Source organism: Apiospora phragmitis (genome assembly GCF_038363925.1).
Source record: "Apiospora phragmitis strain CBS 135458 chromosome Unknown utg000011l:1.0-3236445.0:1.0-3240683.0, whole genome shotgun sequence".
Taxonomy (NCBI): domain Eukaryota; kingdom Fungi; phylum Ascomycota; class Sordariomycetes; order Amphisphaeriales; family Apiosporaceae; genus Apiospora; species Apiospora phragmitis.
In genome coordinates, this window is record NW_027117411.1 from 699,376 (window position 1) to 711,202 (window position 11,827).

The 11,827-nt window shown below is 51.6% G+C and overlaps 6 protein-coding genes across 6 annotated transcripts; 4 read left to right on the top strand and 2 right to left on the bottom strand.

Annotated features, from left to right (window-relative positions):
* Nucleotides 1-755: 755 nt before the first annotated feature.
* On the top strand, nucleotides 756-1,552 carry PG994_013046 (uncharacterized protein; the record flags this gene model as incomplete). The annotated part of the gene is made up of 3 exons (XM_066864455.1): nucleotides 756-1,079; nucleotides 1,196-1,333; nucleotides 1,430-1,552. 3 exons carry the CDS (start codon nucleotides 756-758, stop codon nucleotides 1,550-1,552), a joined length of 585 nt encoding a protein of 194 aa, XP_066709416.1.
* A 343-nt stretch (nucleotides 1,553-1,895) lies between these two features.
* On the bottom strand, nucleotides 1,896-2,800 carry PG994_013047 (calcineurin-like phosphoesterase; the record flags this gene model as incomplete). Its single annotated transcript, XM_066864456.1, has 3 exons — nucleotides 1,896-2,093; nucleotides 2,164-2,549; nucleotides 2,602-2,800. 3 exons carry the CDS (start codon nucleotides 2,798-2,800, stop codon nucleotides 1,896-1,898), a joined length of 783 nt encoding a protein of 260 aa, XP_066709417.1.
* A 1,232-nt stretch (nucleotides 2,801-4,032) lies between these two features.
* Nucleotides 4,033-6,657, top strand: PG994_013048 (uncharacterized protein; the record flags this gene model as incomplete). Its single annotated transcript, XM_066864457.1, has 9 exons — nucleotides 4,033-4,097; nucleotides 4,158-4,195; nucleotides 4,259-4,659; nucleotides 4,707-5,150; nucleotides 5,208-5,316; nucleotides 5,372-5,833; nucleotides 5,883-6,423; nucleotides 6,513-6,576; nucleotides 6,625-6,657. 9 exons carry the CDS (start codon nucleotides 4,033-4,035, stop codon nucleotides 6,655-6,657), a joined length of 2,157 nt encoding a protein of 718 aa, XP_066709418.1.
* A 255-nt stretch (nucleotides 6,658-6,912) lies between these two features.
* PG994_013049 (oxidoreductase family protein) lies at nucleotides 6,913-8,144 on the bottom strand (the record flags this gene model as incomplete). Its single annotated transcript, XM_066864458.1, has 4 exons — nucleotides 6,913-7,386; nucleotides 7,447-7,466; nucleotides 7,579-7,951; nucleotides 7,983-8,144. The coding sequence occupies 4 exons, from the start codon at nucleotides 8,142-8,144 to the stop codon at nucleotides 6,913-6,915; spliced, it is 1,029 nt and encodes a 342-aa protein (XP_066709419.1).
* Nucleotides 8,145-8,681: 537 nt separating this feature from the next.
* On the top strand, nucleotides 8,682-9,378 carry PG994_013050 (uncharacterized protein; the record flags this gene model as incomplete). Its single annotated transcript, XM_066864459.1, has 2 exons — nucleotides 8,682-8,995; nucleotides 9,099-9,378. 2 exons carry the CDS (start codon nucleotides 8,682-8,684, stop codon nucleotides 9,376-9,378), a joined length of 594 nt encoding a protein of 197 aa, XP_066709420.1.
* Nucleotides 9,379-10,154: 776 nt separating this feature from the next.
* PG994_013051 (mitochondrial carrier) lies at nucleotides 10,155-11,371 on the top strand (the record flags this gene model as incomplete). The annotated part of the gene is made up of 3 exons (XM_066864460.1): nucleotides 10,155-10,202; nucleotides 10,269-10,566; nucleotides 10,623-11,371. The coding sequence occupies 3 exons, from the start codon at nucleotides 10,155-10,157 to the stop codon at nucleotides 11,369-11,371; spliced, it is 1,095 nt and encodes a 364-aa protein (XP_066709421.1).
* Between the last annotated feature and the right edge of the window lie 456 nt (nucleotides 11,372-11,827).

Genomic DNA, 11,827 nt, shown 5'->3' on the forward strand with positions numbered 1-11,827 from the left:
AAGTGCTGTTAAGGGGTTTCCGGTAGGGAAAATTTTCATCCGAGTGAATCTTCTGCTTGTTACTCAGAAGGGTACCCTTTTGCGAAGGCTGCCTGGCAAGCCAGCTGAAGAAAAAGGGTCTGGACCTTTGCTGTCTGTATTTACGATGAGAGTAACTAGACAGATGAAACCCGCAGAGTATCAATCGACGTCCCTATTGCTACGTCGTAGGTTCTGCTTCGATACACGCCGCTGAAAGAGGACATCGCGAGTCTGTCTGTGCCCAACGATATCTGAGCCGACCCCGAAAAGACATGGGATGATGGGACAAATTTAGGGTTCTGGCCATGTTTGGCTAAAACCCCAAAGCTGCATAAAGTAGCGTCGCAGCTACGCAGGATGTCCAGCTCCCATGCCATTGGCTAACAGCTGAGTATCATAGCTTATTACAGTTCAGCTAGCCAGGCACGAAGAGACGGATGGTCGCCGGCATGATGGTCGCCGGACTCTGGTTGTATATAAAAGCAACGGATCGGACGTGAAGACTTGGCGTGGAAAGCAGAGAGATCTTCTTTCTATATCCTACTTGTGTAATCATGCTCTAGGCTCGACCTTCTTTTTTCTTCACCTGAGTCTAAGCGAGACCTCGTTCTATCACAGGCCGGTTCTGTCCCCTCTCTCTAGCCACTCATTTAACGAGACATTCGTTCCTTACTCAGTCGTACCTAAAAACCCTTATATTGCCTATTACCTATTACATTACACCACACACGAAGATGGCCCGACTAACCGTCTCCATTGCCCTGCTCCTCGGAGCGATGCTCTCCTCCGGCGCCCTCGGACAAGGGATGTCGACGCCCGGGTGCGAGCAGGCGCTCATCCTGGCCAACGGCATCAATCTCAACATCGAGGACCAGAAGCAGGAGCAGGCCTCGGTCGTGAAGCTGCAGGCGATCATGAGCAAGAACCCCATGGACGCCAACGCCTTCGCCGCTGCCAAGGACGACCTCCTCACGTTCGTCAACAACGGCATCCAGATTCGCCAGATGAACCAGGCCATCACGCCGCGCGGTAACAAGGCCACAGCCGGACTCGCCAAGGTGAGTTGCCATCCAATCATGCCGCCCTGTATTTCTTGAGCCACACTTGAGAAAGAGACCACGAAGAAAGGGGAAGAGGGATGGAAGCTGACATCATCATTTCGCGCTCACCACAGGTCGCTAATGCGCAGCTTGACGAGTTGAACCTGTCCATGAGCCTGTCTGGGAATCCTGCCCAGGACAACAAGACCCTACAGACTCTGGCCGGCGACTTTGCTGGAGGCATCATGGCCAACATGCAGAACTTGATGGACGTAAGTCAAACCCCTCGCCCGCCCGATCCGCCCCTTCTTGAGTAGTATAGAGTGTGAAGCGAGTGCTAACGCCGCACTTTTCTGCACCTGCGATAGGCTATGGCAGGCTGTGGTCCTGCGCCTGCTCCGGCTGCCCAGGCTGGTATGCCGCCGCCGTCGCCGCCAAGGAACAAGACTGTCGAGACGGGTATGGGCTCGAACATGACGATGGTTGAATAATCCAGAAATCAAGAATTGCAGTGCCATTCCATAATTACTATCCAAAAGCGTTATGCGTGGACATTGTGTTTGGTAGGTCCTGGGGCAATGGAAGATTTACCAGTGGAACAACGAGTCGGATTTTCGTATCTGCTCGAATAATATAAACCGTGGAGCGTCTCCTAATTTTGTCTATAGTTCAATAGTGATGGGTGTCTTCTTGCTGAGTCTCCCCTTGTTTCCCTCTTGACACGCAGCATTGATCAACATACCACCTTCTGAATGGCCCCCTAACATCAACCATTTCCATATGATACTGCTGATGCCAAATATGATGATATTAACAACATCAAGCCATTGGGCATTAGGAACCATGTCCCAGGAGGGGTCCGCGCATCTTCCGTGAGAGGAAGTTCTCGTATCCCAACTGGCAGCTGTCCCAGAAGACGGATTGTGTGCCGCGGCTGCAATGTATGTGCCCGAAAACATGAAGCTTTGGCTTCACACGCCAGCCGTCGCGGAGCAGTCCCGAGCAACCGAGATTAAGGTCAAGATGGTGCCTCTGTAAACCAATTAGTGATTGAATAAGCAAAGGGTAATATGATTAGTGATGGGATAAGGAATTATCTCACTGGTGGCCCATGTGTGATGAGGACGTCCGTATTCCTTGGGACTGCCTCTCGCCACGGGTGGTGGCCAGCATCGTACTGAAACGCGTTGGTTGAGGAGGTGCCAGTGGGCCCGATAATATCCGGAGCACCAAATATATTCAATCGACGTTGGCCTTTGAAACTCAAGGTGACCGACTTGCGCTCAAGGTAATGGATGCGCTTGAAGTCGAGACGGGCGTGGGTGAGGGTGTCTTCGTCATGTCGCGTTTTGATGTCGAAGTAGCGGTCGTGGTTTCCGGAAATCAAGACCTTGTGTGTGTGAGGCAGCGTATCAAGCCAATCAAGCTGTGCCTGTATCTCGGCCGCAGTGCCTCCTTGGGTCAAGTCGCCGGCGTGGATCAGGAGGTCTCCAGGAGGGACGTTAGGTACAACCTGACCATGCGTGTCCGACAGACAGACCACTTTGATAGGAGGCCGATTGCGTGGCGGCCTGATGGGATTGCCGCGCAGCCATAGAAGAGATGCAGTATAGCCGGACGACCATAGCCTTCAGAGGCGACTCGAGCCATTCATCCAGGAGGGCCGGCTTGTCCCAGTAGCTGGACCGCCGAAGCCCTAGGTACCGGAGGAATCCATTCAGACGGCGCACGAGCTCCATGGTCTAGCAGGCGGTGTCCTCTCGATACTGCCGGAGTTGGGCAGGCTGGGGCTACAGTAGGGGTAAGAAGAAGCCTGAGGTGCTACGTGATACCATAAATATCTGGCAAAAGCAATGCGGGTCCAAAACGCTCATGGGCATCGGTGAGTTGAGCAGAGTATGACAGGAGTATGACAATTGTAATTTCTAATGCAGGTGAATGAAATAGAGAGAAGGTCAACACTCCAGTCGAGATCCGACATTGATGAATAAATACCCTTGACAAAAGCCTGGGGAAGTTGCATCATCCAATCAACTAACAAGACGCAGGCACAACTCTTGAGATTACTAACATATGTAACCTAGGACCTTCCTTCTAATGTGGTGGGGCTTCAGGGGCATCTATTGACTCTACATACAAAATGGATCGTAGTTAAGCGTTAGGTGTAGGCAACCGAGATGCATCAAGGCAATTAAGGAAGACAGGTTTGATCAAAATAGCCATTATTCGAAGAGAGCTCCTAACCTCAACCTACCCAGTTCCATTCCTACCAAGTTAGAAATGATGGCATTTCATATTATTATCTAGCAATGAGCCCAGTGTTGATTGGCAGATATCTTCAGCGATAGTCGATGCTTTTGTCTTGTTGTTAGCAGGCATGACCACAACCGGTAGTCCTGACAGCCCCCTTATCGAGTTTACTAGGTGTTATTATACTGGATGTACGTATATGTGCGCCGCATGACCATTTGTTTGTTGTTCAACAAAGCAATGATAAACGGCCAGCTCAGGTGACGCAGTGACGAAGACCATCAATTGAAACGACGACATTCGTGATGCCACAACTTCTAGAGGGGCGTGGCTGCAGGTCCAGCGAAACTAGCCCCCTGCAAGTGCAAGTCTGCAAGATCGCGACTGGCAGGGGCTGCACGGACCTGAGACTAAGGGTGTCATCGTCACATCCCACATCCCAACTCCTTGGCTGGCGTTCTGCGGCATGACGTTGATCGACATCTCAGCTCTCGCCAAATTCCTGGATCTAGACCCGAAAGCCAAGCTCAAAACATGATTTAAGTCGACCTACTGGGGACTGACAGCCTAACACATTACATTGTCGTAGTTGACTCCTTGTCTTGGGATCAGGTTCTCTTCTTTTTGAGCTTCCCTTTCCCTCTTCTTTCTCAAGTCAACCTTCGACACATCGTCGACGTACATCAGGTTCCCCTCGACAACCCCGCCAAGATCTGCAACCATGGCGAGCCTGCGCACATTGTATGCCGCTGATGGCAACCCGCCCGAGTTGAGGACCAACATGAAGTGAGCTAGATCTAAAATCTCTAGTAGAGAAACATTGGCTGATCATGTGCTGTTCCACAGTGTCGACTTCGTTATCAACTACAAAATTTCTTCGGATGGTAAGTCCACGACACATATCTGCCGGATCACGGTTCACAACTAATAGCCTCCCCTTTCTATAGCATTGGTTGAAGCTGAGGCTGGATTCACCCAGCTGATCGAAGCCCTCACCAAAGCCGGACTCGCATCAGAGGTTCGCCGCGGCGTCGACCACACCTCCGTCCTGGTCTTCGTCAAGGTGGCATCGGAAAAATACCTGAAGTCCAGGATTTACCGCGAACGCGTTCAAGATTGGCTCTACGGAGTCCGAATCAAGACCCCCGAAAAGGATGTCGACAAGATATTCGAAGAAGATCCCATTGTGGACGCCGAGCGACTCCGATTAGTGTACCTCCTCCTCACCAGCCCGAAGAACGAGGGTGGTGCGGGTATTACGCCAGAGACTGGACAATGGAAATACGTCGAATCCATCTTCCTCTGCACAATCATGCTTTCAACCGGAAATGGATCAAGCAGTGGAGCAGTAAATATGTGCTGAACGAGGAAGATGTCGACCAGATTCGCAACCAGTTCGGCGAGAAGGTTGCCTTCTACTTTGCATTCCTTCAGTCGTACTTTAGCTTCCTTGTCTTCCCGGCAGCATTCGGCTTTGCTTCCTGGTTGATCCTCGGGCAGTACTCTTGGTTATATGCTCTTGTCAATTCTCTCTGGTCTGTTGTCTTCTTCGAGTATTGGAAGAAAAAGGAACAGGACCTAGCTGTGCAGTGGGGTGTAAGAGGGGTCTCTCGCATCCAGCTTCCCCGTACCGAGTTCCAGTGGGACCATGAAGCTGCAGATCCAATGACCGGCGAGGCTGTCAAGGTCTACTCGGCCAAGAAGAGGCTCCAGACTCAGTTATTGCAGGTGCCATTTGCTTTCGTCTGTTTACTGATTCTGGGCGCTCTATACCTCTTCTGCTTCTCCGTCGAAATCTTCATTGGTGAAATTTATAACGGTCCCCTCAAGTCCTACCTGGTAAGCAAATATTGACACAACATGAGGCATGTGTATAAGATGCTAAAGGATGATCAGACATTCCTCCCTACAATCATTCTGACAGGGTTGGTTCCCACATTGTCAACCATTCTCGGTAATCTTGCCGAGCGGTTGACAGAAGCGGAGAACTACGAAACCCATGATGGTAAGAAAGATATACCCCAAGGCTGACTGGTATTAGCGAGCTAACAATGTCGTAGCTCATGAAGCGGCGTTGACGCAAAAGATTTTCGTGGTGAACTTCATCACTTCCTACACTCCCCTATTCTTGTCCGCTTTTGTGTACATGCCGTTTGGCAACCTTCTGGTCCCATACCTTGACGTGTTCAAGGTTACAGCTGAGAAGATATCTTCGAGCGAGAAGCTTACGACGCAAAGCTTCCAAATCAACCCCGACAGGCTTAGAACGCAGATCATATACTTTACTGTGACGGCTCAGATCGTCAATTTTGCCCTTGAAGCTGTGGCTCCCATTGTGAAGCGCAAGGTCTTCAAGAAGGTCAAGGAGGTACAGACCGAATTTGCTCACAAGAATGAGAAAGGCGATGTTGTTCCAGCCGACGCTCCTGAAGAAGCTGCATTCTTAGCAAGGGTTCGCAACGAGGCCGAACTAGACGTGTATGACGTCGCTACGGACTATAGGGAGATGGTTGTGCAATTTGGTAGGTCGTTTCACTCCCCCAAACTGAGCTTTCTTTAACATGAACTTAGGATATCTATCCCTTTTCTCAGCCATCTGGCCACTTGCTCCCGTATCGTTTCTCATCAACAACTGGGTGGAATTACGCTCTGATGCGATGAAGATTGCCATTAGTAGCCAACGACCCATCCCTTGGAGAGCCGACTCTATTGGCCCCTGGCTCAATGCCCTCGGCTTCTTATCGTGGTTTGGAAGCTTGATCAGCTCGGCTATCGTCTTCATGTTCAGCGGTGACTCGAATGGACCTCGTGGTGAGCCATCGAGCATCTCGGCATGGGCACTTCTGCTCACCGTTCTTTGCTCCGAGCATCTTTATCTTGCTGTCCAGTTTGCGGTTCGGTACGGACTGAAGCAAATGCATAGCCCCGGACTGCACAAGGAACGTGCAGAGCGCTACCAGATGCGTAAAAACATCCTGGCAGAGACCTTGGACAATGCCGTAGAGACGAAACCTTTGCCTGACATCCCAACTGGTGAGAAAATCACTAGGGCCGCTCTAGAGGAAGAGGCGCGCCAGGCTTCCCTTCGAGGCCACGGAACTCCCGAAGAAGCGTATGTCGACACACTCGGTTTCCTCTTTTTTTTTTTTTCTTTCTCTCTTTCTCCTTGTTCTTGTGACCCCTAATCTAAGTCTTCTTTAGGTTCTGGCAACGCCAACAAGGCATGGATGAGACCATCACTATCGGTCGCAGTCTGATATCCAAGGTATGCATCGCCAGATGATTGACGTAGCCCAAAGCTAATGATTGATAGATGGCGGCTGCGAATAAGACAGCAAAGGCCTAAAAGGAAGCCCATATATGCTTAGATCTTACCTGGGTACAGGAGTCAACTAAAGAATTGGTCTCAAGTGATTACGATTAGGGTATCGAGTCGAGGATATGCAAGGTGGTCTGCGTGCTGTATTACACCGAACTGGATACTCTATATTCGGAGGGCGGGCATAATTTATTCATTCAATAATCTAATCAATCTCCCCACGCAGCCCAGGAAACTGGTATCCCAAATAAATGCACATGGACTGCCATAATGTCATACAGACTAAGACCGAGACTTGTCATAGTCAAGCAGCATCTTGTCAAGTTGAGAGTGCCTTTTCACGGCATGGTCAAAAGTGGCGTAATGGCTTTTGTCTTGAGCAGCGAAAGCCTCATAAACAGAACCAACATTTCTCGCGGGGAGATCGATGTCACATCGCGGGCCATGGTCGTATTCGATCTGTTCGACTTCATCGGTGGCGAAATCGTGCACTTCAATCACAGGCGCATTCTCTTTCGAGGTTACATTCACCCCTGGGCCGCCATGGGCTATGAACCGTATCTCGCCCTTCTCGCCGTTGATCGTCCACACTATGGGAGGCTCGTCCTTGAAGGGCTGCCCGCGTCGATATCGTAGGTGCAGGGTGGCGCCGTTGGACACATGGTCCGACTCGGGCAGTGCACCGGTCACGTGGATGAGGTCCGGCACGTTGGACTTGATGGCCTCGAGCATCTCCCCGGAGACAGTATCTTTGACCTCCACATCGGGACGCATTAACTACAGGCGCGACTGAGAATTGTGTAGATCGCCTAGCACGAACTGGACAAAGTCGAACACTGGTGGTCCAAACGTTAGCACCCTCAAACCGATAGACGTAAATCACTCTCCGGAAAGAAAAGAGGGAGAGAGGGTCTGGAAGTAACGAGAACTAGAAGTTTAGCTGCTCACAGTGGCCGAACCCAATGGTGAAAGGATTCCCGCCGATATCCCGTTGAGCGAAGTACCTCATAAAGGGTGGCAGCGTGGCCCGGTCCATGGTGCCGCCCGCGGCGTGCACTTCGCTGCTCAGCACCTTGCCGATGCGAGAGCGCCCGGAGTCGCCGCCGGCTAGGATCCCGCGCAGCGCCACGATGGACGGGGCGAACCGGGCCTGCAGGCCCACGACGGTGCGGGACCCCCTCTCGGCGGCCACGCGCGCCAGCTCGACCGCGCGACCCGCGTTCTCGGCCAGCGGCCACTCGACGAAGGCGTCCTTGCCCGCCTGCAGCGAGGGCAGGACGGCGTTGTAGTGCTGGTCGACGCGGGTGGAGACGACGACCAGCTCGATGTCCGGGTCCGCGGCCGAAGTGCACGATGGCGCGCTCGGCCGCTGCGGTCGTTGTGTTGCACAGGACGACGATGGTGTAGCGGGCCCGGCCCTCGGCGGAGAGGAGGTACGGGAGGTGCGCCTTGGCGGCCCAGCCGGCGGCGGCGTTGGCGGAGAGGCCGACTAGGGCTACGCGGATAGGGGCCATTGGCACAGATGAAATGGATGGGCAGATACGAAGTATGCTAAGTATATATGTCCGAGGGCTCTAATTTATACCAATGAAGACTGTGTACTATACTATTTTGATATCTCGGTGGTCTTTCGGTTCATAAGGCGGTCTTCCACCAGTACAGTCTTACTTATACTACATGCCTGTGCTGTGCCGTATAGACGATTACAAATTGACTCCTCACAAGAATGGCTTATAAATCCAAAAGGCCTACATAAGACTAATGTCAGGCTTGAACTCTGGACCATTGGTCAATTAATGATAGAAGCCTGCACCTCTAAAGCACCATACGGAAATTGCGTGATGATGCAGACATACTTGTGTGTCTTGACTCTTGACACTTCCAGTGGGATGCCCGGTGTTTTAGTGGGGGTGCGGAAGCTCTGTGCTCCAGGCCGTACAAATTCAAATTATTCGTCTTCACCAGTCTCCTATGCGTGAAGTCAGTCAATTGAGCAGTGGCTTGCATCAACACAACAATTAGTGAGCCGAAAACGATTCCAGGCTGTAGCAATGAGGCCTACATGGGCCCGTCTCATCAATAAACCCAGCTTCCCACCGGCCAAGTCAAAATGGTTCCATTTCCGGCCTAACCCGCGGGTTCGTCAGTTCGGCTACTTCGGCTGGTATCTCTTTGTCTTTGCATCATGGGTGCCCGTCGTGGTAATGGCCAATGAGAACTTCTTTGAGGTGATGAGGATTACCGGGTCATCCATGTACCCGTTCCTGAACCCGGACAAGGACCGGTCGCTGACACGGGATTGGGTGTGGACGCGGAAGTACAATGCGCAGACCAAGCTGGCCAGGGGCATGATCGTGATATTCTGGTAGGTGATGATAGCCTCTTCTCCAAAGACCGATTTATTGTTCATCATTCAACACGCCCAGAAAGGCAGTTTGCTGACCAACCTCATTGTTGTGCTTCCATAGGACTCCCTTCGACCCAGAAACCAGGGCGATCAAGAGGGTCATTGGGTTGGAAGGCGATATTATCAGGACCAAATCCCCGTATCCGACGGCCACTGTGCAAGTGCCGCCGGGCCACGTATGGGTCGAAGGCGACGGAGACGCCACAATGGACAGCAATACGTACGGGCCAATTGCCACGGGCTTGATCATCGGCAAGGTCACACATATCGTCTGGCCGCCGCGCAGGGTTGGCAGGGTGAACTGGGAAGAGTATGCGCAGAAAATCAGATACGGCTCATGAAGGCCAAGCCTACCTCCTACCTACTTCTACCTACTTCTACTGTACTGTCTGTATACTATGTATGTACCACAGCCAATGTCCTTGGCATGCATTTCATGCATGATACCAATAACTACATGTATCTCTACCTACCTACCTAACCTACTCACTCAGACTATGCACCATTGAAATTGAACCGCATTGGAAGTAGTGGAATGGATGAGGAGGACAGGCACTGGTTGGGCATATTTCTAATACATCTTACCTAACAAGATGTGACTATATACCTATGTGATTTCCATTTTAAACATAACTGTTCTCAAATGTTGGACAGTTAAGTATGGTAGAGGCCTCCATCTGATAAGACAGCTACCAAGCCAACACTGCAGGTTAAACGTGCGAGATCATCCCGTGCACGTGCCCTTTTCGGCCGCGGGTGGGCCCTTGTTGGCCTTATCCGAAGACCGATCACGTCAAAAATTGCCAATTGGACCCCCGGAGGCCTGGGATAGGGAAAGTAAATTCGCAGTATCCAAAGGGTTCTCGTCATCAGCCCCCTTCCAACAGCCTCCCTTCACGTTTTGTCTTTCGGCGCCGGTGGGAATACCATTCTGATTTAGAGGGCAATGCCCCTGGACGATTTTCGGAGCACTTCCACAACTGCTCCGCAGTCTGATTCGTTCGGATCCGTCGCCCTTTCGCCCTCTACTTCTGCAAACAATGGACATTCTGCGCATTCCATCTTCTCGTCGAATTCCTCGGACTTCATAGCCGGACCGCAGCCTGTAAATACGAACATGGCGCCCAAAGATGGGGAATGGGAGAGGCGCTCGCCTCTGTTCCAGGTTAGTTGCAGCCGTATGCTCTGTCCAGCTGCCCCCTATATCGACTGACTCGTCGCGTGCACACAGAATATGTTGGCTGGAGGATTAGGAGGTACCACGGGAGACATGATGATGCACTCGCTCGATACCGTCAAGACACGACAACAAGGCGACCCCCATTTCCCACCGAAATATTCGTCTCTCGGGTCTTCATACTACACAATATGGCGCCAAGAAGGCATACGGCGAGGACTGTACGGCGGATGGCTACCCGCGATGCTGGGATCTTTTCCAGGAACAGTTCTCTTTTTTGGTTCATACGAGTGGAGCAAGCGGATCATGTTGGACTATAATATCCAGCCTCACATCGCATACCTCACAGCCGGTATGGATTCTCTCCAACAACTCACGCAGAAAGATTGCTCACACAAGATAACACAGGTGCCATTGGTGATTTCGCTGCATCCATCGTTTATGTGCCGTCTGAAGTTCTGAAGACCCGTTTGCAACTACAAGGACGGCATAACAATCCTTACTTTAAATCGGGGTATAACTACAAGTCAACTTTCGATGCCGTCAAAACCATTGTTCGAGCCGAAGGGCCTAGTACGCTGTTCCACGGATACGGGGCGACGCTATATCGCGATCTGCCATTTTCCGCTTTGCAGTTCATGTTCTACGAGCAGTTTCAGAGCTGGGCCCGTCAATGGAAGCGAAGCCGTGAGATCGGTACGCCGCTGGAATTATTGACCGGTTCTGCGGGTGGAGGACTTGCTGGCGTGATAACATGTCCTCTGGACGTGGTGAAAACACGGTTGCAAACTCAGATAGAACCTGCGCCGCCTCCCGCTGCGAAAGAGCGCGCACCGGCCGAGTCAAAGTCTGCGGCGAAACCTACGCACCCCAAGGCAGCGCCGCCATCTCATGAGCAGCACAGGCTTATCTCCACGTCTTCCCCGTCAACCCATTTCCCTCGACCAGGCGCCACCACTCTAGACACTTCATCGGTGTTCAAGGGCCTCAGGATGATCTACAAAACAGAAGGCATTGGCGGCTGGTTCAGGGGCGTTGGCCCACGCGGTGTCTGGACCAGTGTACAAAGCGGATGCATGTTCTTTTTGTATCAAAGCATTCTGCGTCAATTGGAGGTTTGGATGCCTCCGGAGGGAGCGGAAGCATCTCTGCAATGAGCGACGGACAATTGATGTTGAAAGAATAGAGCCCTAGACGAATGTACCAAACATGTACTATATTGAAACAGCATTTGCAGGGCGTTTGGAAATCCATAGACGAGGGTTTAGGTGGGGATGAAGAACAAGATAGATCATGAGCGGGTAGACAGGCACACACACACACACACACACACAAACACCAATCTCGAATCTACAACCAGCGGCTTTTGGCAAGCTCCCCAATAATCGCTGGCAAATATCCCAAAAAATTATTGGCAATTCCTACAGGAATGCCGTTCCATTGATTAACTAAAGTGATGAAAGTTTGCTTCACCAACTCTGTAAGTAATAGTGGTGTTACCTAACAGCCCAGCGCCAGCGGTCCCACTAAGATAGGCGGTAATAAGTTGATCCAGCGCTTGTGACCGACTTCCCAATTCCAGCCCCGGCCGCCCGGTCAATTGACCCCAGGGA